The sequence below is a fragment of the Sminthopsis crassicaudata genome, chromosome 3 (genome assembly GCF_048593235.1).
Source record: "Sminthopsis crassicaudata isolate SCR6 chromosome 3, ASM4859323v1, whole genome shotgun sequence".
NCBI classification, from domain to species: Eukaryota; Metazoa; Chordata; class Mammalia; order Dasyuromorphia; family Dasyuridae; genus Sminthopsis; species Sminthopsis crassicaudata.
The window spans coordinates 337,613,120-337,636,984 of record NC_133619.1 but is presented as its reverse complement, the minus strand read 5'-3'; the positions used below and the strand labels follow the sequence as shown (position 1 = coordinate 337,636,984).

General features: G+C 36.7%; 1 protein-coding gene and 1 long non-coding RNA gene across 4 annotated transcripts in view; one reads left to right on the top strand and one right to left on the bottom strand.

The window, feature by feature from the left end:
- The window catches only part of LOC141564753 (lactotransferrin-like), a 33,302-nt gene that overhangs the window by 3,560 nt on the left and 5,877 nt on the right, over positions 1–23,865 (bottom strand). Inside the window, exons 3-14 of the mRNA XM_074307652.1 lie at positions 22,015–22,123; positions 20,602–20,790; positions 18,722–18,866; positions 17,971–18,026; positions 16,984–17,162; positions 13,448–13,616; positions 11,316–11,479; positions 10,152–10,242; positions 9,469–9,522; positions 8,749–8,901; positions 7,868–8,015; positions 3,329–3,396 (exon numbers count right to left, since the gene is read on the bottom strand). Of these exons, the coding sequence (XP_074163753.1) occupies positions 3,329–3,396; positions 7,868–8,015; positions 8,749–8,901; positions 9,469–9,522; positions 10,152–10,242; positions 11,316–11,479; positions 13,448–13,616; positions 16,984–17,162; positions 17,971–18,026; positions 18,722–18,866; positions 20,602–20,790; positions 22,015–22,123 (1,525 nt within the window). The remainder of the gene's footprint in view (positions 1–3,328; positions 3,397–7,867; positions 8,016–8,748; positions 8,902–9,468; positions 9,523–10,151; positions 10,243–11,315; positions 11,480–13,447; positions 13,617–16,983; positions 17,163–17,970; positions 18,027–18,721; positions 18,867–20,601; positions 20,791–22,014; positions 22,124–23,865) is intronic.
- On the top strand, positions 6,275–20,324 carry LOC141564767 (uncharacterized). 3 transcript variants are annotated; one of them, XR_012488704.1, is made up of 4 exons: positions 6,275–6,575; positions 7,481–7,616; positions 19,504–19,591; positions 19,747–20,324. It is a non-coding gene; the product is annotated as an uncharacterized LOC141564767 (long non-coding RNA). The 3 variants fall into 3 exon arrangements; XR_012488703.1 differs by lacking the exon at positions 19,747–20,324 and having other exon boundaries at positions 19,504–19,700; XR_012488705.1 differs by lacking the exons at positions 19,504–19,591; positions 19,747–20,324 and adding an exon at positions 16,459–16,985.

Sequence of the window (23,865 nt, the reverse complement as noted above, 5' to 3'; positions counted from 1 at the left end):
AGGAGTACTGAGTCAAAAAGGTGGCCATGATGAGGGGAGGATGTAGACTCTGGATTATGCTTTTAGCACTCTTTCAAGATGCTTCTTGTTTATCTTCTTTCCCCATCCAATTCTTAACCATCATTCAAGGCCCAGCTCCATTCTCAAAATCCTCTGAGAAAGAGTCCACATCAAAGCTGAACTCTGAATTTTGAGTCTAAAGGGAAACTAGGTGGTGCAATCGATAGCATGCCAGACTTACAATCAGGAAAACTTATCTTCCTGAGTTCAAATCTGATCTTAGACACTTCCTGGATGTGTGACCCTGGGCAAGTCATTTAACACTGTCTCAGTTTCCTCATCTTGCAAAAAGAAATGGTGAATTAATCTAGTATTTTTGCCAAGAAAACCCCAAATGGGGTAACAGAGAGCCAAATATGATTGAAATAATGACAACAAATGTCTACACTGCTCATTGAACAATTAGTTATGAATCCTCTGAGTTAATCTTAAATCTATATTCAACTGGGTCCACTAAACCTGAAATTGTGGGTACCTAAGATATAGGACTGGTTTTCATATCAATCCAAAAATTTGTTGTTGGGAAATTAACAGTTTTTTGAGAGGCTTTGTAGAGTAGTGGATAGAAAGCTGATCTAGGAAGTAGTTAGAAAGCTCAGTGGCTTGGAATTCTGAGTTCAAATTTGGTATCAGATACTTAATAGCTATGTGATGCTGGGCAATCCCTTAACCTCTGTCTTCCTTGGTTTCCCTTCTGTAAAATGGGATTAATGATGGGAATCTACCTAACAGTGTTGTTGTTAAATAAACCTTAAAACACCAAATAAATGCTAGGTCTTATTCTAATGATTGTCATTGTTGTCAGGAATCAAGATGATCTAGCTTTCCAGTTCCATCTCTAATACATTAAGGGTATGTGCTTGGTGCAATCCAATTAACCTCTCAGTGGCCCTGGCATCCCTCTAAAAACCAAGCTCCAAGACAAGTACTGATCTGCACTAGCAAAACTATCCCACACACACACCTCTGATGGGGGAGAAAGAGGAAAACAAAAAGAAAAAATTACTAAGCATGCATTTCTCCTTCCATCTGTTAGTGTAAGTAAAGAATGGATATTCAAGAATCTACTGTATGTGGATATACAGACTTGTATGGAATTTGAGCTGAAAGGGATCCTGCAAGCTCCCTTCCCATTCCCACTCAAACCCTTCATTCTTCATTTGAGGACTTATCCAAGATCATATATGCAGTCAATGTCAGAGCTGATATTTGAAAATAGATCTTCTAACTCCAAATCTACTTTTTTCCCTTTGCCAAGAGCTCCTTCTTTTTCCTCCTCAACTCACATTACTCAGATGCCTTTTACCACTGTCTCCTTCACCCTTGACTCACATGAAGAGATAGCCACTTTTACCTTGCTAAACAAAACTCTTCACATGCATATGTGATCCTCTTCCATTCTGTTTTCTCCACTGGATTTCCCTCTTTGACATCCCCACTTTCACTCAAATATCAGCCTCTCTTCCTCTACTGGCTACTATTCTACACTCTACAAACATGCCAATATTTCCTCCATCCTCACAAAAATTTCACTTCATTCATCCATTCATAGCATATCTTTCCTATCTTTTGTTACCATTCTTGAGAAAAACATCTACAAGAGGGTCTTTCCCATCCTTTCCTCTCATCCTCTTCTTAGCTCTTTGCAGTTTAGCTTGGGATCTCTCATTCAAACAGAACTGCTTTCTCTAAAGTCATTCAAGGTCTGATTGCCAAAACCAATGGCCTTTTATCAATCCTCATCCTTCTTGACCTTTCTGCAGCCTTTCACACTATCATTCACCCTCTCCTCCTTGAGATTTTCTACTGGTTTTCATGATTCCTTTCTCTCCTTATTCTTCTCCTATCTACCTGACCACAGTTTCTCAGTCTCCTTTGCTGGATCTTCATCCTGGTCATGCCCTCTAACTTCATATATCATACAGGGTCCTATCCTGAAGCTTCTTCTCCTTTCCCCTGATAAGATTTCCCTTGGTGAATCTCATCAGTTCTCATGGATTTGATTATTATCTCAAAATTGATGATTCTTGAATGTTATCTAGTCGTAAATTCTCTGCTAACCTCCAAGTTCTCATCTTCAAATATCTATTGGACATCTCAAATTGGATGTCCTATTGATATCTTAAACTCAATATGTTCAAAACTCAACTCACAAGTCTCTACTTACTCCAAATATTCCATCCTGCACTCAACTCCGAAAGTGATCTTCCTAAAGGGTATATTTGAGCATTTAACACTCCTTCCCATCCAACACACACACACACACACACACACACACACACACATTCAATAAATTTAAGTGCTTCTTTATCACCTCCAGGACCAAAGATAAAAATACTGTGTCATTCAAAGTCTTTAATAAGCGTTACCTCTGTATCACTCTCCTCAATTTTTTCTTTTTATATTCAACATCTCTGTCACACTTTCTCCTTGCTGCTCCATAGAGGAGACACTACATATCCCATCTTTGGGCATTTTCACTGCATGTCTCCAGTACCTAGACTACTCTCTCTGCTAATCTCTACTTCCAGGCTTTCTTCAAGTCCTAAATAAAATTCCATCTTCTACAAAGATCCACCCTCAAAAAGTCTAGTGCCTTCCCTCTGTTAATTATTTCCAATTTTTCTGCAAATAGCTTGTTTGTTTATAATTATTTGCACCTTGCCTCCTGCATTAAACTGGAGGCCTCCCTAAGGGCAAGGATTATCTTTTTTCTTTGTTTGTCTAGGATTTGGCATAATGCCTGACACATAGTAGGCATTTAATGGATATCTATTGATTGATTAACACTACTTCTTAGAGTAATAGAGATAGTGTCAGTTATTAGGAGTGTAAGGTGATGCTACTGATTATGCACAATCTCTGTCACAATTTTTATATGTCTCAAATTAAGCTCTCATAAACTCCAAGAGTCTGGGCCTAAATCTTAGCTATGTTTTCTACATAGTTATTAGAGTTCAAAGAAACCCAAGAAAGCAAGTAGTGTCCAATTCTTTCACTTTCTAATTGAAGAAACTAAGACTTTGAGAGGAGGGGTGATTGGTCAAAAGTCACATAAATAAGACTAATCTTTGAACTCAGATTCAACTCTAAATGTGGTGCTTTTTTACTATAATCTACAGCTTCTCCTGGCCTCTAGCATTCTGCATAACCATATGTACTCAGTTTCTCTTTGTTGGACTGAATTGTGCAAGATTGCTATAAAGATCCATGTGCCACCCTTGGTGCTGATGTCATAGTTCACTGAAACCTAGAGGGAATCACATACCATCTACATTATCCAAGACGGTGCTGTGTTTCACAAAAGCAACATCTCCTTTATTCTCAGCCAGGCATCTACAAAAGATGAAAAGCAAGTGAGCATTAAGATTCTCTTTCTTGAAGAGAATCTTTTCCAGAATCAAACAATTTTCTATTATAGAAGTGTGGACTTTAAAGCTGGAAGGGCCCTTGGAGGTCTTTGAGTCTAATCTCCTCATTTTCCAAATAACAAAACTGAGGTCCAGGAACTTTGAGCAAACAAAAGCAAGATTCCAACCCAAATCCATTGACCCAGGAACCAGTGATTAGTGATTAATTATGGAACAAAAAGAAGTCAATGCTTTAGTCACCATAATCCATTTTGGTCAATCATAATTTATTCAAGATACTACTGATGATACCAAGTAAAATGAAGTAGTAAAAAAATTTAAATTTCTATTATCAGAGCACTTTCCCCCAAATAAATCTAACAGCATTATGAACCATTTAATGAGAACAGTGGAATTGCTTCTCATCAACAAGTGTTTAAAAATTTGGAAAGATTTTAATTCAAAAGCCTCTTTGTGAGATGACTCACAGAAATTTCCACTTCCTCATCTGATGTAAGTCACTATGGGGGTAAAGGAGGGTGAGGTGGGAGAGAAAATTGAGAAGGAAGGTGAAAATATTTCCATTCATCACATTTTGGCTTTCAGATTTGGAGTTTTACCTTTAAATGTTCTCCTTTACCTCTTAATCATTCATAAAATTAGCTATGGAACTATATTTTAAAATGTGGAAACAATACCTGCAGAGCATCAGGTTAACTAAAAGCAAAAACAAATTGGAGACAGCCATTTCCACATTTGCATGACTTCTCTATTTGGGATTTGATACCAAAACTAGATTTGAACTTTGTTTCATATTTTTGTTTATTAATAATTTTGTTTCCTTGTCTCTGTAGACACCTTCATGTTATCCAATTGTTCATAATGGGCCAAAGTATATAATGTTAGTAACAACAATATACTTAATACCATCCACAGTATTAGTCAAAAGAAGAATTCTGAACTAAGGATAGAGGCGATCACAAAAGATAAAAAGGGTATTTCCTGTTAAGTAACTTTGAAAATCTTTTGCCTAAACACAATCAGTATAACTAGGATAAGGGAAGAGGTCAATGGGAGGAAAAAAATTAGTCTTTGCATTTAATATCACTGACATGGCTCTGATATCCAATATTTAGAGGGAACTAATATACATATATAAAACCAAAACCCATTGCCCATTGAATAAGTAGTCAAAGAACCTGAACAGATATTCCTCAGAAGAATTGCAAACCATTTTTGACTACTTCAGATTTCTCTAAATCAATTTGCAGAGAACTTAAAACAAATAAAAGCAAACAAAATACTTCTGAGGCTTCACTTCTAATGCAGGAAATTGGTAAAAATATCCAAAGATCAGAATAGACAATATTGGAGGAGTGATGGGGAAATGAGCACACTGATTTATTGTTGATGGAGCTGTGAATTTGTTCCATTCTTCAAAGAAAATTACTAAAATGTTCTTGTCCTTTGACCCAAAGAGCCTACTATTAGTAGAAAAAGAATAAAATGGAACTTCCAAAGGATCTATATGTACCAAAATACCATAGTAGCTCTAGAGGCTCTTATCTTCTTGGTGGATTAAAATTGAAAAAAGTCTTTTCTTCTGTTGGGTAATGGTTAAACAAATTATAGGATCTGAAAGTGATGGAATATTCACATCCATAAGAAATAATAAAATAGACATTTTCAGAGGAAACTAGAAAGGCATTTTTGAACTGATGTAAAGCAAAGTGAGCAAAACTAGGAAGATAAGCTATATAACGGCAGGATTATGAAGAAATTTAACTTTGAAAGTCTTTAGTATTCTGATCAATGTAGTGATAAAAACCTCGAGGTGAAATATGCCACTCACCTCTTCTGAGGAAATGATAAATTTAAAAAAGCACAGAGACAGGAGCATACATTTTTGGGTGTGGCCAATATAGGAATTTATTTTTACTGCACTATACATATTTATTATGCAACTCTTATTAATTTGTGTTCAGAAGGAGAGAGGCAGTGAAAGGAGCACATTATGATGCATGTAAAAATAAATATTTTTAAAAGAAAGTCCCTCTACATGGATAAAATATTATATAATGAAATAAAATCTTTACAAAATATTTTATATTTATCCTGGTAAAGACTGGCCAACAATCAAGTTATTGTGCATCATATATCACTAAGTAGAGTCAAAGTTATCAGCGATTAATTTTAGAACAAAAAGAAGCCAAGGCTTTAGTCACCATAATCCATTTTGATCAATCATAATTTATTCAGTGTGTTAGCTGATCATACAAAATTACATTAAACAAACACAAAATACTTTACAGGTTTATATTGTTTATTCCCTCCTCTGAAACTACCTGTATATCACAACCTCCTTGGGCCTCAGTCTTCTGTATCTGAAGAGGATACACTCTGTGATCTGTAAGGTTCCTTCTGCTAAGAGCCAAAGATGCTGTACACTTGGCTGACATTATAATTTTTCCCCCAATAGCAGGATGCCATCGAAAGCATGTTGGGTTGGGTTGGAAATCAGAAAAGATCAGTTCAAATTTTAGTTTTGTCACTCATAGCCTATGTGATCTTGGACAAGTCCCATGATCTCTCGGTGCCTTATATAGAAAATAGAGGGTTTACCTTTTGAGACTCTTCTGGTATTAATTAATAATCTATGATTCCATGACCCCTTTTAGAAGGCTAGCCTTCCCAGCATGATGAAGACCCCATGTCAAGCATCTCCTCGGACATGTGTTAGCTTTTAAGCACTGTGTTCTGGGTAACCTTTCAAGGTTATAAATTAGATAAACTTGTCTGTGCTTAGCAGAAGGAATTTCCTACAACAATGATATCACGGGTCTCTCTTCACAGGCTGCCTTTGAGAAAAGTGCATTTTCAGAATCACTGAGCACTAAGAATTTTCTTGGAGCAGCCAGGTGGCACCATAGTGCACAGAATGCTACGCCTAGAGTCAGGAACTGATTGCAGATCTTGGGCAAATCACTTCACCCTGTTTGCCTCAATTTCCTCACCTATAAAATTAATTGGAGAAGCAAATGGCAAACTGCTCCAGTGTCTATGCCAAGGAAATCTGAGATGGGGTCACAAAGAGGCAGACACGACTGAAGTGACTGAACACCAGCAACTTTTGAGATCAGTCCCAAAGTGGAACGAACACCTCAGGTAAGTGACCTATCTATCTCACTGCCCAGAGTCTAGATCATTTCTTAGATGTTAGGGAAAGAATTTCTTCTGGGACATAAATCGGATTGGATGGTTACTGAGCATCTTTCTAATTCTGAGATTCAATAATTCATTCCATGATAATAAAAGAGGCAAAGTAATCACAGTACTAAACTGAGATCTAGAATAGCCTTAGCGAATACTTTTGGGCCAACTTTATTTTTACAGAGAACAAACTGAAGCTTAATGTATTCAACATTATACAGGTAAATAAGTATCAGAGGACAGCCTAGGTTTTCTGACTCCACAATCTGTATTCTTTCCAATGCAGAATGCTACCTTTTCCTTTAGCTGTTCAACTTCTAATGTTTCCTATCTTTACTCCAACTAAGAGGCATTAAAAGGCCACATTGCCCATCAGACTGTTAGGGAAAAAAATCCAACAGCCACCCAGCAAATTTGATGATGCTGGCAAATGACCAAATGTATAGAGCCACTGATCTGGACTACATCCTATGGACCTGGTCTAAAATCCTCAGTGAGAGTGAGGAGACCTCACTAGTAGTCATGGACCTGCCCCTAACCAGCTGCACAATCCTGAGCAAATCACATAAGGTTTCTCCACTTCAATTTCCCCATCTATAAAAAGATAAAAGTAGACTAGAAAAATTCAGGGCTTCTTAAACTTTTCCACTCATGGCCCTTTTTCACCCAAGAAATTTTTTCATGTCCCTGAATATAACAGGCATATAAAATGATTCAATCATAATTTCATGACCCCCACATTACAAGATCCCAGTTTAAGAAGCTGGGGACTAGATGATCAATAAGAGCCCCTTCTGATCTATGATTTTACAATTTAACTATTAATCCTGTGCCAGTACATTTTCATCTCTGCATTACAGGGAAAGAATTTATAAGCTGTAATAATGAACAATCCATGGCAAAAGGCCTGAATCCAAGAGAAGAGGAAGTACATCAATGGGAGTGACAAAAGACCTGAGTCCAAGAGAACAAGAAGGAAAGCAATGGGAAACCAAGGTATCTTGAGGAATCTTACAGATAAGAGTATCTTTTTTGGATATCAGGGACACTTGGATCCCTGATCATGTCATTGTGTGCATCTTTCAGTTTCTTTGAAAGACGATTTCCTAAAGCTGATACCCTTCTAAGTATAGCCCAGAGCTGTAAAGCAGAAGGAAGAGTTAATGTATTGGAAAGATGTTGAGAATAAAAGGAAGAAGAGACTGATATTGGTGATGGTATTTTAGGGTTGGGTTTAATACACTTACCTAAAAGCCCCATTGTAGCCATAGTAGGTTTCTTTGGTACTAGAAGCACATTTATCCAAAATTGGTGACTTTGGATTGCCAATACATAAGGCACAGAGATTGGAAGTAGGATCAGCACCAGGAGCACAAGATTCACTGAAGTATTTATCTACACAGAGAAAAGACAGTGGTTTCTACTTGAATAATATGAGTGCTTCCTTTTATTTCCCATGTTAAAAGCCTCTATTTTAAATTACATAATTGCCCCAATTAAATGAAGACGTGATCATAAGCCCAGAACCTGAAATAAATCAGAGGTTCAAAGATAAGGCAACATTGCAGGGAGAGAAGGTGACGCCCCCCCCCCCCCCCCGACAGACACACCTGATGGTGATTTTTTTCTTTTTTTAAAATGTTTAAAATTGCAAAAAAAAAAAAAAAAAAAGAAAAAGAAAGACAGAACATGGAAAGTAAAAATATATATATTGTCATGTGCCCAGCAGAATAACAATATTCAATAAATTTCCATTTCAAGAAACAAAGAAGGTATTATATTTATGATTATCCATGTTTTTGTTGTTGTTGCTTCCATGTACGTTATTCTTTTGTTCTTTACTGTACCCTTTTTACTTTATTCTTTTTTCAAATGGTGATTTAAAAAATCACTCAAGGCTCCTATTTAGAAAGTCAATTCATATACCACACCATAATCCAGGTACATTGGTGACTGCTTTTCTCCTTCAAATGTGTCCTTGATATGTTTTAACCTGATTCTACACGTATAGAAATATTTAGCACTCTCTACCACCCAAGGTAACGAGGGACTTCACAGTGTAAATTTCCCTAAGCCTCTAACAATTAGAGAAAATTAGACAAATAACTTCCTCAAAGAACCAGCTTACCAAATTCACAGGAATGGGTTTGGTTGTGTATCAGGCCCATGGGAATGTTCCAACCAGCAGTTCTGCCAACTGCTGTGTGGCAGGATTTCTTGTCTTTCAGTGAATTCCATGAGAGATCAGTACCTGACCTAACAACAGCCACAGCATAATAACCTTGAAAATAACAGACACAAAAAAGCAAAAGTTAGCATTATGAGCCATTCCAGAAAGGGCCATTTGATGCCACTAGACCAAACTTACTTCATGCCTTGGGGAAAACAGATACATAAATGTCCTCAGACTTATAGGAACCAGAGCATTGGAAGAAGCTCAGTCTTTTACTTAATTTCTCATGACCAGAAAATTATCCATACTATAACAAACTCAGCAAGTAGTCATCCAGACTATTCTCAAAAGACTTTCAGTTAAAGAGAATCCTATTATTTCCTAAGGAAATCTCTTCCATTAATTATTTGCATTCAGTCATTTATCAGTATTATCAGACACTTTGTGACCCCATTTGGGGTTTTCTTGGCAGGGACACTAGAGTAGCTTGAGTTTCCTTCTCCAGCTTATTTTACAGATGGAGAAACTGAGGTAATCAGAGTGAAGTGACATGCCCAGGGTAACACAACGATTAAGTTGTCTGGCTGGACTTGAACTCAGGAAGATGGACCCAGTGATCTATCCTGTGCCACCTGGCTAACCCTTCCATCGCTGGGTTTACCAATTCAGACTCACCCTGAGCAGGTTTATTCACACAGTCCTTCCCATGACTCTGTCCATTCTTAGGTGCTGAAAAAATAAAGACGCCAATGGAATGAATCTTCCATCTGCATTCACTAAATATCAGGTTTTCTTAAGCATGAGTGCTTATACCACTACAATGTCATTCCATTCCATTCCATTAAGGAGAATCCATTCCATTCTATTCAGGAGAATCTTTGATTCTCCACAGTTTAGAATAACATGAAAAATGAAAATTCATTCCTATTCAGCTAACTTTGCTTCCATTTTGATCCCACCCTTAGAGTGTTCAAATGACTCAGGCCCATATTTTCTTTTTCTTTGTGCTTTTTAATCACTTCAGGGTTTATTAGAATCTTTCTATACCAGAAGCAAGATATAGTGTATGACCTTTGCTATATATTTGTATATAGTATGTGACCTTTGCTATGTTTGGTATACATATATATATATGTATATAGCATATATAGCAAAGGAAAAAAAAAAGAGAAGGAGCTAACCTGAGCTCTATCAACTATCTCAGGGCTTTAAATGTTTAAATGATTATTAGTGAGTCTAATTTATCCCTTTGCTATTTCCCACCCTTGTTCTGCTGCCCTAGTGAGAGCTCTGCATAAAATCTTTTGTTCAGAGCCTAGAGAGAGTCAAGCTAAAGGAGAAATATTCCCTCTACTTACTGTAGCTTTCTGCTAGGACAGGCACCAAACCACACTTGCCAGCAATGTAAACATATCCTCCATCAGTACTCATGGCATCAGCTTCCCCTTTCTGTGGAGGCAAAGTAAATCATTACAAAAACATTGTTTCACGGAGCCTAGGAGCCCTTCATCACGCCTGCCATCATATACACTTAGTGACAGGGTGATTGACTAGGGAGAAGGATGGGAAGTGTAGGAACTTAGGTAGAGTTTCATATGAGAAAATTACCTTGAATATCAACCTCATATAGCAGACCACAACTTTTAAAGTTATTTCTAAGGCTTCTGGCATCATAAACTTAGAGCTGGAAGTGATTTCCAAGGTATTCTAATTCAACCCCCTCATTTTATAAAAAAGGAAGAAACTCGACAGTCTAGGATCCAATACAGGAGACATAAAACACATGGTTTTAAAATATTACATTTTATAAGTACAAAGCTTTTACTGCAGGAAAATCCCACTCTCTCTAACATGGGAAAGGGGGGGGGGATTTCTTCTATACTAAGTGAAGGTACACAGAGAAGGGTACAATTCTGTAGTGGGCAATAACACGTCTTTATGTGCACATAACAATGAAAAAAACATAATTTCATTGAGGCAGGGAGTGAATTTTCCTGATGTTATCTACAAAGTACAAATTCTTTGACTCATCTCTGTCCTTATCACCACGCTAATAACACACTAGGGATGTCTAAGGAGACCCAGGTTTTTTCTCAAGCACAGATTCCCAGGAGCACCCAAAAGCATTCACATATTAGTCTGTGACTATACTGAGTTCCTGGTCATGCAGGAAGGGACTCAAGTTGAGTGGCACAAAATGGACTGTCATGGGAAGTTGGTATTTAATGTAATTCCCTAACAGAGTAGCTCAGATACAGAAGAAATATTGTGATTATTATCATTTTTTATCATCTTCCTTCTCTCGGAGGAAATTCCTACTTTGAATTAAAAGGGTTTAGAATTAGATGTTACTTTCAATATGACCTATACCAAACTTTCCATTTCCAAGCAAGGAAACTAAGTTCCAGTGAGCCAACAATGTTTTCAGTCACACAATTGATGGAACCATTAACCAGGATTCTGATCTTCCTAGGCTAAAGAGCCCCAAAACACTGATGCTGTACTAAAATGGGAGCACCTACCATTATCTTGACAATGCAGTCTTCAGAGTTTTCTCCTACTGCACATTCAATGACTCCTCTACTGAACACACTCCATTCATCACATTTTATCTTTTCATCATCATTTACTGTGCACCACGTCACCTTCTTGTCCCCTGAGGGATGAATTCTGTCTAGGTCATTACCTGGGAAAAGAAGTCAAGAGTTTAAACCATTAATCAATTTTTAAAATGCACTATGCAAAAGCCTGAGCTATGACCAGTGAAAGAAGAAATGGCTTTCTGAAGGTTTGACCTTTTGAGTTTATTATGTATGGTAATACATTACAAAGTACATACAAACAAAGACCAGCGTCCTCAACTTAGGTCTGGGCCCTGAAAACGGGGGTAGTTAGACATTTATACATTAAAAACAATTATTTAAATAAAGCCAATTAATCAGAAGGAAACAATACAACATTGAGTCACCTAATTGGATGAAAGAGTAGAGATTTTCTAACTTGGGAGGAAAAGCACAAACAGGTACAATTCTTGAAATCAAACTTGCTCCCTGTGTATAAATAATCAGCACGGCAACAGTAACTGATTGATATGGAGCCAGTTTTCAGAGAAGAATTGCTTGAGATGTACAATTGTAAGAACTCTTACAGTTAGTTAATAAGAGAATCAGAATATAAGAAACAACACTGAATCACAGATCTAGACCTGAAAGAGCTCTCAGAGGCCATCTACTCCAACCCCTTCATTTTATAGAGGAATAAATGGAAGCAGAGAAAGTTTACACGACTTGGCCTAAGGTTCTGCAGGTAGCAAGCACTGTTTTTAGCCTAGATGCTTCAACCCTAGAAGAGAGCATTTTTATTTCCATTTCCACTCTCCCTATAGCTCGGATGTACTTTCCTTAAGTGTAATTAATAAGTATTAACTGTGTATATCAGATACATTCATATATACATATAAGATTTCCAAGATTCCTCCGGATTCCTCCTATCCCTGAAATTCTTTGATATATAATCGGATTCTCAAATATATTATATGTATATATAAAATATGTATAATATATATAAATATAAATATGAATAAATAAGTATAAGATCTTTCAAATGTTTGATTCAAATATATGATTTCTAGGGTCTCTTCCCCTGACATTCCTTGATTCTGTACTTCCCTAGTGATATCAACTAGGCATTGTGCTAGAGATTATGGATATTTAAAAAACAAAAGTAAAATATTCCAGAAGTTCACTTTCTAAATAATTCTTTTCTTCTTTTATCTTTTTTTTTTCCTTTTTTGCCTGAGGCAACTGGGGTTAAATGACTTGCCCAGGGTCACATAGCTAGGGAGTGTTAAGTGTCCAGGCCATATTTGAACTCAGGTTCCCCTGACTTCAGGACTGCCACTCTATCCACTCCTCCACCTAGCTGCCCCCTAAATAATTACTAATTAACTGATTTGACCTGGCCTTTCAAGGACTTCCCTACAGGATTTTAGAGTGTTCATTTTCCTTTGATGGCCTCTGTTTTTCAGGTCTTTAAAATGAGGGAAACAAAAACATACTCTCTAAGGCCTTTTATATCCTTGAAATTCCCTGACTATGATTAAGATTCTCAAACTTATGACATTTATATGATTGAGATCTTTCAAATATGTGATTCAAATATATGACTACGAAGGTCTCTTCTATCCCTGACAGTCCCTGATTCTGTACTTCCCTAGTGATATCAGCTAGAAACTATGACGGGTAGGAAGATTTTCTGAGTTGCTGCACTGAGGATCATAGATATGATTGGAGAGAGGCATTCTGAAAACTTTAGAAATAATACTGAATATAATGTAGAACTTCTGTATGTAGTTCTTAAAATGTTTGCCCCCTGTCCTTCATCAGAACTAACTCTATAAAGCTCCTCGGCTCAGATGGCAAATAGAACCATCTGGCCTAACAATCTACAGGAGACTAGTACAAGAAAGCAATTTAACTCCTCCGAATTTCAGTTTCTCCATCTTGCCAAAGATTTTGAAGAAGGATCGGATGCCTGGAAGCATTATAATGTCTTACAATGACTGCAACTGAGTTAGAATCATAGACCCATATGCTAATAATTTACTGCTTGGGCCCCCACTCCCCATCTCTGAAATGGACCAGAGTCTGCTTACCTTTCACAGGCTTGATGGCCTGGATGAATTTGTATCCTAGGTACAATTCATAGTCCATTTTTGGAGGTACTCTCAGAAGTCTATTAGCAGTGTCCTTAAATAGCAAGTCTTTTCCATGTTGGGAAGCAAATAGATTGAATTTCTTTGATTTGCCCTTGCCAAAATGTTCCTATTCAAGGGAAAAAGAAAACCATGAATGAAAATTGCTAACAAGGGAAGAGGTAACTCAGTGTGTGGCCCTTTTTGCCATATTCCTTCATGAGTTCAGTAATCTAACCTGTTTCCATACTTTTAATTATCATCTCTGTGCTTCACCAATCCCTTTATTCTGTCCTAATCCCTCTCGAGCTCCAATCTGTTTCTTTCCTCACCAACCACCTATTAGAAAGTTCTACAAACACCCAAAACAGATCTCATGATCTTGTCCCATACTCACATTTTTCTACTAAATGTTTCTATTTTAGTCCAGGCCTTCACCATCCATGTCCACTTTACACAGAATTCACTCTCTCTCCATCTCTGCCTCTTTGAATAACTTGTTGCCTTCAAGATTCAGCTCTTGTACTATCCCCTCTACATAAAATTTAACCTGGCTCCTCAACTGCTATTCATCTCTCCCAAATACTACTGTTCTGTGCTTTTCAGTCCCCTGGAGGAACTGATTATATGCTGTAATCCATTTATATTTTACCTCTTTCAGAACATCCTAACCATCTCTACCAATACCAGGTTTGTTGTGTAATCAGAGATTCCATCTTCTATATTTCATAATCTTGTCTATTTTGTAGATCCCTATTAATCTCCCAGTTTATCTATCTCCATTTATCTTCTCTAAGACTTTCATTTAATTGTATTCCAAAGCATAATGTACCCTAGCGCAGTTGAATAAGAAGCATCTTCTTAGTTCTTTTCTCTTTGAGAAATTACCTTTCATGACCGTAAACACTTGATTACACTGAGAATCATCTGTTCAATCATTTCTTCCAAAATAATCACAAAAGAAATATTCAGCAACACTAAACTTGATATCAAAAAGAATAGAGTTCCAATCTGGCCTCAGATACATAGTAGTTGGGTTGCTTTGAGCAAGTAATTTAATTGTAAAATGAGAATGACTTCTATGTGGCACAGTGCATAAGGTGTTGGGATGGAGTCAAGAAAATTCATCTTCCCAAGGTCAGATCCAGTATCTGATACTATTTATGTCACCCTGCACAACAACCCTGTTTACTTCAGTTTTCTTATCTGTAAAATCATCTGGAAAAGGGAAGGGAAAACCACTTTAACATCTTTAAAAGGATTAAAAAAGGAACAGGAAATTAGAACATAATAAGAACTTAGAAGAAGGAAAAAATGATCAATAGTGATATGAAAAAATTCTCTAAATCACTAATAAGTAAAGTTCTAAATTATTAGTAAGTAAAGGAAAGAAATTTAAACAACTCTAAGGTAATGCCTCATATCCCATCAAACTGACTTTGATGTTAAAAGCAAAATAACAATAGATTAAGGGGCTGTGGTAAAAGAGACACATTATATTTTTGGGGACCTGTGAACTACCCTAATCATATTAAAAAGCAATCTGGAACAGTGCAGAACTGTACACAATAAATGCTGCATGACTTTTTTTTTTCAAGAAAGGATATTTTTCCAGTAAATTTATTAATTTTTAATATACATTACTTTATGAATCATATTAGGAGAGAAAAATCAGACAGAGTAAACAAGAAAAACCATGGGAGATATTGAAAAAAAAACAAAAAAAAGAAATGAACATAGCACGTGTTGATTTACATTCAGTCTCCTTGGTTCTTTTTCTAGATACAGATGACATTTTCTGTATAAAGTTTATTGAAATTGCATTGGATCTGTGAACCACTGAGAAAAATCAAGTTTTTCATAGCGGATCATCCCTTGTTCTTGCAGTTATTGTGTATGATGTATTCCTGTTCCTGCTTATTTTGTTCAGCACCAGTTCATGTAAATCTTTCCAGGCCTTTCTAAAATTAGCTTGTTCATCATATTTTATAGAACAATAATATACCATTATCTTCATATACCACAACTTGTTTAGCTATTCTCCAATTGATGGGCATCTATCCTTTTCCAATTCTTTGCTACCTCAAAAAAAGAGTTGCTACATACACTTTTACACATGTGGGTCCTTTTCCCTCCTTGAAAATTTGCTTGGGATACAGACCCAGGAATGGCACTGCTGGGTCAAAAGGTATGCACACTTTTATAGACTTTGAACATAGTTCCAAATTTCTTTCCAGAATGGTTGGATCATTTCTCAACTCCAACAGCAATGCATTAGTGTCCCAGTTTTCTCACATTCCTTCCAATATTTATCACTATCTTTTCCTGTCAAAGTAGCCAACAAAGTGAGGTGGTATCTCAGAGTTCTTTTAATTTACATTTCTCTAACCAATAGTCAGAGCATTTTTTCATATGACTATAGATAGCTTTAATTTTGTCATCTGAAAATTAGGTCATATTCTTTAACTATCATTTGGTTATGACTTGTATTCCTATAAATTTGTCACATTTTTTAACATATTTTGGAAATGAGATTTTTATCAGAAACGTCGGCTGTAAAGATTTTTTCCCAATTTTGTACTTCCCTTTTAATCTTGTTTTTGTTGGTTTTGTTTGTGCAAAAACATTTTAATTTAATGTAGATTTTTAATTGTAATTTTTAAGTAAGATTTAAAAATTTAAATTTAAATTTAAAATTAAATTAATTTTTTAAATTAAAGTTGTCCATTTTTCCTTTGATACTATTATCTAATTCTTCTTTGATCATAAATTCCTCATTTTATGGAGATGTAGCAGGTAAATTTTCACTTGCTCTCCTAATTTGTTTATGCTATCATCCTTTATGGCCAAATCATCTACATATCCTTTCACTCTGCAACACCACTACTAAGTTTATATCCTAAAGAGCTCAAAGAAAAAAGGTCCATCCACGTGTACACAAATATTTATGGCACCTCTCTTTGTTGTGGCAGAGTTGGAAACTGAGGAGATGACCATCAATCGAGGAATGACTAGAAAAGTTATAGTTTATGAATGTGATGGAATATTATTGTGCCATAAGAAATAATGAAGAGGATGGTTTCAGAAAACCCTGGGATGATTCATGGGAACTGATGCAAAGAAGAGAGTAGAAGCAAGAGAACTATCTGCACAGTAACAGCAACATGAATAAAGACGATCAACTGTGAAAGACGTAGTAAATATAATCAGTGCAGTGCAATGCAATCAAAAAATGTCATCCAACTTCTGAGAGAAAGCTGATATTCAGATACAGATTGAAGCATATTTTTTCTTCTTCCTTTCTTTTTTCTGTTCCACCCCAATCCCAGAACAAGTCTAACTTGTTTTTTTTATTTTGATATGACTTCATATTTGTAATGAGATTTGTATTTCTTGTCTTCCCAATAAGTGGAGGAGTGAATGGGCAGAGGGACAGAACTTAGAAGTGAAAATAAAATTGAATTTTAAAAAAGGAGAAAAATGGGGATGGCCAATACCTGTGCAGTGGAGAGAAGTTCCCAGATCAGATCCTCCTTGCCATTCACACTTCGGGCCACAACAGCATGAGCAGCAATCCTGGCCAGGTGACAATCCTTGTACTGATCGAGAGGCCTTCTTGTGTTATCAGGGCACAGTAGCTCATAATTTTCCTTGTCAGCCTCGGTGAGAAGGTTGTCTGCAAGAAAAAGCAAAAATTCCAAATAAGACTAGAAAGACCATTCTTAAAGAGAATAAGCATTTATTAAGCTTCTATTGTGTGTAAAACACTTCGACAGGCATTAAATGAGATATATATTTTGAATAAAACTAAAAGATTAAAAAAAATCTCTGACTAAAATCTATAGTGGAATCAGAATTCTAGGCCAAAATGATGCTAAGCTGACTACTTTTTGTGCTTCTAGAATCTTGGCAATAGTCTGTCTTGAATTCAGGAATATGAATCTTCTTGACTCTAGACTCAGCACTTTATCTACTGAACCACTGAGAGCAAATTTTAAATACTGCCCCCTGAAGGCAATGTATTATGTACCTTAATGTAATTAATTATCCATTAATATTTTACTTTTTTAAAAAGAATATCTTAACATTATTCTTCTCCATCCATCTCTACCTTTCCACCTCTCGTGGCTGTTGATCCTTAATGATTCCACCTTTTGTGTCCTATATTTTTGTCTACCATGTAAGGTCCTCACTCTGAGGGACATTACAATTTAACAAGGCACCAAGGTGGGTAACTTCAATCTATGAGTATTAGGTGGTGGGAGGGGAAGTCGATGAAAAGATTAATAAATTGCTTTGTGCAGGGAACTCCAGCAGATGGTAAATGGTATAACACCACTGTGAACTAACTTTTAAAATTTTCTTCAGAAGAGCATTGTAAGAAACACGAGGGCAGGAAACAGAAAAAATAGACGGAGGTTAAATAAAGCTGTGTCCAATGCTTGAGATAGTGGGGAATTGGGCCTCTCTACCCTAGTACTTACCTAACACAGTTGTGTGCTTGACAAAACTCACTTCTCCAACACCATCCTTCAGACATCTAGGGAAAAGGAGAATCACAAGAATGGGCACAGTCCAGCATCAATAGCTTATCCCATGCTTTCCAATAGCCATCACAGACAGAAGCATATGCAGGATTTCCAAAGCAAAAGAATCCAGAGAGTATCTACTTCACCAAGGGCTTGTAAGGCAACAAAGGTAGGAAGTCCTAGAGCTAAGATTCAGACCTAAGTGCCCATCTCAGTCTCCACCAACTTCTCTAACTTGAATGATCCAATTCATCCCTTCTCTAATAATCAGGGACCCTTGGCTAGATTGCTAGATACTAAAGAGCTTTCTTAGCCAGGCCCTTTGTCTTTCTTCGGTTTAGGCTCAGACTAGGTGCAAGAAACTGAAAGAACTGTCACTGATAATATTAATACTAATAACAGTGCCTCTGCATATAATGCTATATGTTCTGCAAAGTATATATAGTACTATATACTATATAATACTATTATACTATAATACTATAGTAACCTCATTTGAACAAAAGTAGAAGTGGCTATGGAAGGAAGGGGACAAAGAACAGGCTCCCTGCTGTCCTGTCCCATTACTGGAAGACCAGGGTCAGGATGGTTGAAGTTAAGATGTGACTATTTATAGGACCCAAGAAAACCATAGAGATTGGGGGATTGTTCATAGACTTATAGATGCTTGACATTTCACCGGAGTTATGGGGAGGGTTCAACTTACTGGAATGCTCCTGAGTAGCCAAAATAAGGTTCTCTGTCCGAGCAGGCACACTTATCACTGCCTTTTCCGGCACACAAAGAACACAATTTAGGATTCCTTTGCAATGCACAGGGAACGCAGCTGCCTGAGAAGAACCTGGCCACAGCTAGAGAGAGAGAGAGAAAGAAACAGCACACGTGAGCAGTGTAAAGGGTATGTGGGAGGACACACAGAAACAATGTCCGTCTCCAGATATAAACTTTCTAGGCTTGCCTTCTTTCCAGAAGACATATCAATAGCAATCTGCAGGAACATAGAGATATGAAGTGATTGCTTTTCATTTTGGATGAATGAGTTCACAATGTCAACACTCTACTTCTAAATTCAATTTCAGTTATATCTTACTCTTTGTGACCCCTTTTTGGGTTTTCTTAGCAAAGCTACTAGAATAGTTTGCCGTTTCCTTCTCCAGCTTATTTTACAGATGAGGAAACTGAGGCAAACAAGTTAGTTAAGTCACTGAAACACCTAGCTACCCCACTAATTTCCCATTTTCATTCCTAACATACAATCCTGGGCCCATTCTTCAGGTGTCAATTCTGAGCCAATACCCTACGATAAATATACATCTACCCTCTAATTCCTGGAAAAGTTTCAAAGCCTAGAAAAAAATAAGTTAATTCTAGGAACTACTTTTTCAATATTAACCTGAGAGTCTATGAACTGGCTTTTTAAATATATATATATATATGTATTTTTTTTAACTTGTGATCCTTTGTGATCCTATATATTTTATTTTTTAGGTTTTACCAGACTGCTGAGAAGATTCATTACACCAAAAAAAGGATAAGACTCTTGAATTAGAAGAAGCTTCTGTAAAACATTCAAATGGTAGGGTGCTTTGCATACAAGAGGCAGCACATTGCTATCCAAGTCTGGGGACTTTAAGGGAACAAACTTCAGGCAAGAAATTGGGAATAAATAAAAAGTCAAAGGTTCAGATGATATTCTTTTTAGAGATCACAATTTCCTTTTTTTTGTTGTAGGAAACTGGGGTTGTGACTTGCCCAAGGTCACATACCTAGTAAGTACCTGAGGCTGGATTTGAACTCAGGTCCTTCTGACTTCAGTTTCCCCGTTGTCCCTGAATACACAATTTTCAAACACAAAGAAAACTACATCATGCCCAGACCTTTACTCATCCCTATTTGTCCAGAAAAATCTTTTTAGCAAATTTTATGTAAAATTTGCCTTTGATTCAAGACATACATTCAAATTTTGCACATTAAATCAAATAAATTGATAACAACAACAAATAATATTTTCTATTGTTGCCATTGTGTATGGTGGTGATATTTCTCTTAGTGTTCCAGCTTCCGATGTGTGTAGTGAATATGTGTTAAATGAATACAGAATATGGGAAAGTGATCAAAAAAGTGGCCTCTGATATTTTACATAATTGCATAACTGGATTTTTACCTGGTTTACATAATTGTATAAACTATAACAGAGTGCTTAGTGAGGGGGAGGGAAAAGAAAGAAAGATGAAAGGAATAGTATTGGGAATTCAAAACTTTTTTTTGAAAAATTTTTTTGCAAATCACTTTAACATGTAATAGTTGGGGAGGGGGAATAAAACATTTTCTTAAAAAAGAAAAAGAAAATTGACTTCTGAGTCAGGAAGACCTGAATTCAAAGTCCTGCCATGTACAGTCAAGTTCCTTGAACTCTCAGTGCCCCACAGTCTAAGTTTATAAATTATAGCAGAAAATTTTCCCCTCTTGAGAACTCATTTCACTATTGAAATCACAGAACTGATAGGGGAAAAAACTTAATAATAATAATAATAATACAGCTAATCACCACTACATTCAGAATCCTCACTGTACTTGCCAGCTTACCATCCTCGATGGGTTCTGGTGGTCCTTCCCACTGCAACAGGCCAAGTGCATAAAGTGTCCACACAGGGATGATCCACCCAGCTGACCTGCCCAGGCCAGTGTGACAGGACTTCTTGCCTTTGAGGTCCTTGAATTGGAAATCAGTTCCCTTCTTCACAACAGCCACAGCAAAGTACTGAGACAGAGGGTCTATACAACATAAAATAAACAGGAAGATTCTCAGCTAGGAGTCAAAGACAAGAAGATGGCATTCCCTGATGATCTCTTGAGGGGTGGGGAAATCCCAAGAAATATCTGATCCTGGACTTGGACTGATCAGGTAAAGGAAGAATTTAAAAATGCCTATAAAACATATACCCACACCCACATTTTTGTATACATACATATATACACACTATGTATACTTACATATATATAAAACACAAAATAATGAAAAGCAAAATGAACAGAACAAAGAGAACATTGTATAAAGTAATAGCAATATTGTTAAAAGAACAACTTCAAGAAAATAAGTTATTTTGACAATTATAAATACCCAAATTAACTATAAAGGACATATGAAGATACTACATTCATAAAAAAATCTGATAATTAGAAATAAGTGTAGAATTATATATACATATATATATATATATATATATATATATATATATATATATATATATACAGACTTATTTGTGTGTAATGGTGGCTATATTTGGAAGCAGTACAGGAGGGAAGAAAAAAAAAAGAAATCTACATGATGGCTTTGTTGTATGTTTAAAAAGGAATAGCAAGTTATGCATAAATAAATTTGCAATTTCAAATACAATCATCTTTTTTCCTATACTGTGTTATGGAAATGCTTATTTTATTCCCTGAATTAAGAATGAAATTTTTAAAAAAGAAAACTCTTCTTCGTCAGGAAAACTCTTCTTTGATAGGAGAAAATAATCAAGCTCCCTTTTCAAATCATTAAATTTTGAGAATTTTTCCAGTGGTCCTATTCAGGCAAATGAGTAGCTAAAAAAAGTCCCTAGTTTACATTTCCCAACTCTGCAGTCTCTTCTCAGGCAACTTCCCAGTTAAAATCCTCCTATTGTTCTGGTGACCTGAATGATGTCCCTTTTTTTTCCCCCTCTCTGCTCCTTACAACATGGATTTGAATTCTCCAGTGCCAGAACCACATAGAGAAAATAAGTTGAGGGGGCAGAAAGGGAGAAGGAGGAACTATTTTTATAAGGCCATTTTCTGTAACTAGAGAATTTCTGTAAGTTTTATTCCACAGCAGTAACCATATTCTCTCATTCTCATTTTGAGAACAACACTAACTTCACTTTCTGGATCATCAGAGTTTGATTCTTCAGCAACTCAAGGGTTGTCCAAAACTCCTATTCTGACTTGGGAGTCAATATATGCAAATGAAGAACTCACTTGCTTCTGTACCATAGTCTTCAGCAACAATGGGTTTCAGATTGTAGGGTAACAGACCTGCTTCATAGATAAAACCACCATCGATAGTCACAGCATCAGCCTCATCATCCTGAAAGAGATGAGTGAAAACAGCACTGAAGCCCCTTAGCTCTCAGTAAGGAACAGTAGGAACGCATGTAATGGGTAGGTTTGGAAGTCTGAGGACTAGAAAAACCTTAACAGAACTACATTGTCTTTTACCCTGCCTTAAGATAACTGAGAGGATTCAGTAAATCCTGGGTCTTGAGTCACAAAGACCTGATTTTAAATCTAGCTTTAGACACTTACTAGCAGTATGACCCTGAACAAATCATTTATCTCTGCAGCCTCAGTTTACTCAACTGTAAAATACAGATACTAACAGCACCTATTCTCAGGGTGGTTAAGAGGATCTGGTGAAGTCTTTATAAAAAGTATTTAGCACAGTAGGGATTTCACAAATCCATAGGTCCTTCCTGTTTTCCTTGGAACATAATAGAAGCTAAATATGCCAAAAGTTCTCTCTCTCATAAAGTGGGGGAAAAATCCCCCTCATTAACCTTTCCTGCCTGTAATTTCTCTGCCTTCCATTCAAACAGCATTTATGAAGCCCTTCCTGATAAAAAAAATGGCTAAGGAAATATTAATTTTTTTTGGTCTCTGCTCTTAAGAAATCTGCAAAGATAGTTGGATATGGAATTGAAAGCCAAAATTTGAATTCAAATCCTGGCACTTCTATTTACTGTAGGGACCTCTCTGAGCCTGTTTCCTCACCTATAACATGAGGGGACAGGATTAAGTAACCTTTAAGGTTCCTTCTTGCCCTAAATTTATAAGCTATGAGAATTGATAATGCTAAGTACGTAGGAGCGGGGCAGACATCCTTCTTTTCATTTGTACATCCATTGAATTATTAATTATTTACGTATCGTACCCTCCAAACCCAAAGGGTCCAGGTTCAAATCCTAACTTGCTTTAAATTACCTGGACAACCTCAGACAATCTTGCTCAATCTCTCTAGGGTTTCCTTATCTGCAAAAGAAAGGGGGAGGGGGGAAGGGAAGGAGAGCTAAACTGAGTGGCATCAAAGGTCCCTTTCAGATCCAAATCTATGATTCCATAATCTTTTACCATTTGTACTTGAATGCTTTCTTCACCTAAATTCTCCTCCATCCCTACAAGGTAGTCTAGAGGAATTATTGTGGCCAAAAATAAATAATAGTTCACCTGGCAGCTGAGTTCCAGATAAGGAGCATGGCTGCACTGATCTGGAATACCTCATCTGGCAGGTGCCCAATCACTAGACCCTCCCTTAGCTGATGTCTCTCCAATTTGTCAGGCCTTGCCAAAGCTTGCCCTTTGCTGGCTATTTGCAGATAGCCTTAAAGAAGTCAGGCTTCATTCCATGCCATTACAAGGTAGCAACAGAGCTGGCAATTTTTTTTTTAAATAACTGAGTTGCCATTACATTAAATCATTTCTGCATTTTTTTTCTTTTTTTTGCTGAGGCAATTGGGGTTAAGTGATTTGCCCAGGGGTCACATAGTTAGGAAGTATTGAGTGACAGAAGCCAGATTTGAAATCAGGTCCTCTTGATTTCAGGGCCAGCACTCTATGTATTCACTGTGCCATCTCACTGCCCTTTCCCTCTATGTTCCAAGCAGCTGCTTTGTCAGCATAATTCTGTCTCCCCCCTAACCCTCCCCCAAGCCCCTTTTTGAGGAAAGCCCTTTTTCCAGAATTACTGAGAACTAAGAGCTTCTTTGCAGTAGCTAGGTGGCACTACAGTGCACAGAGTGTTAAGCCTAGAATTAGGAAGAATCATCTTCCCAA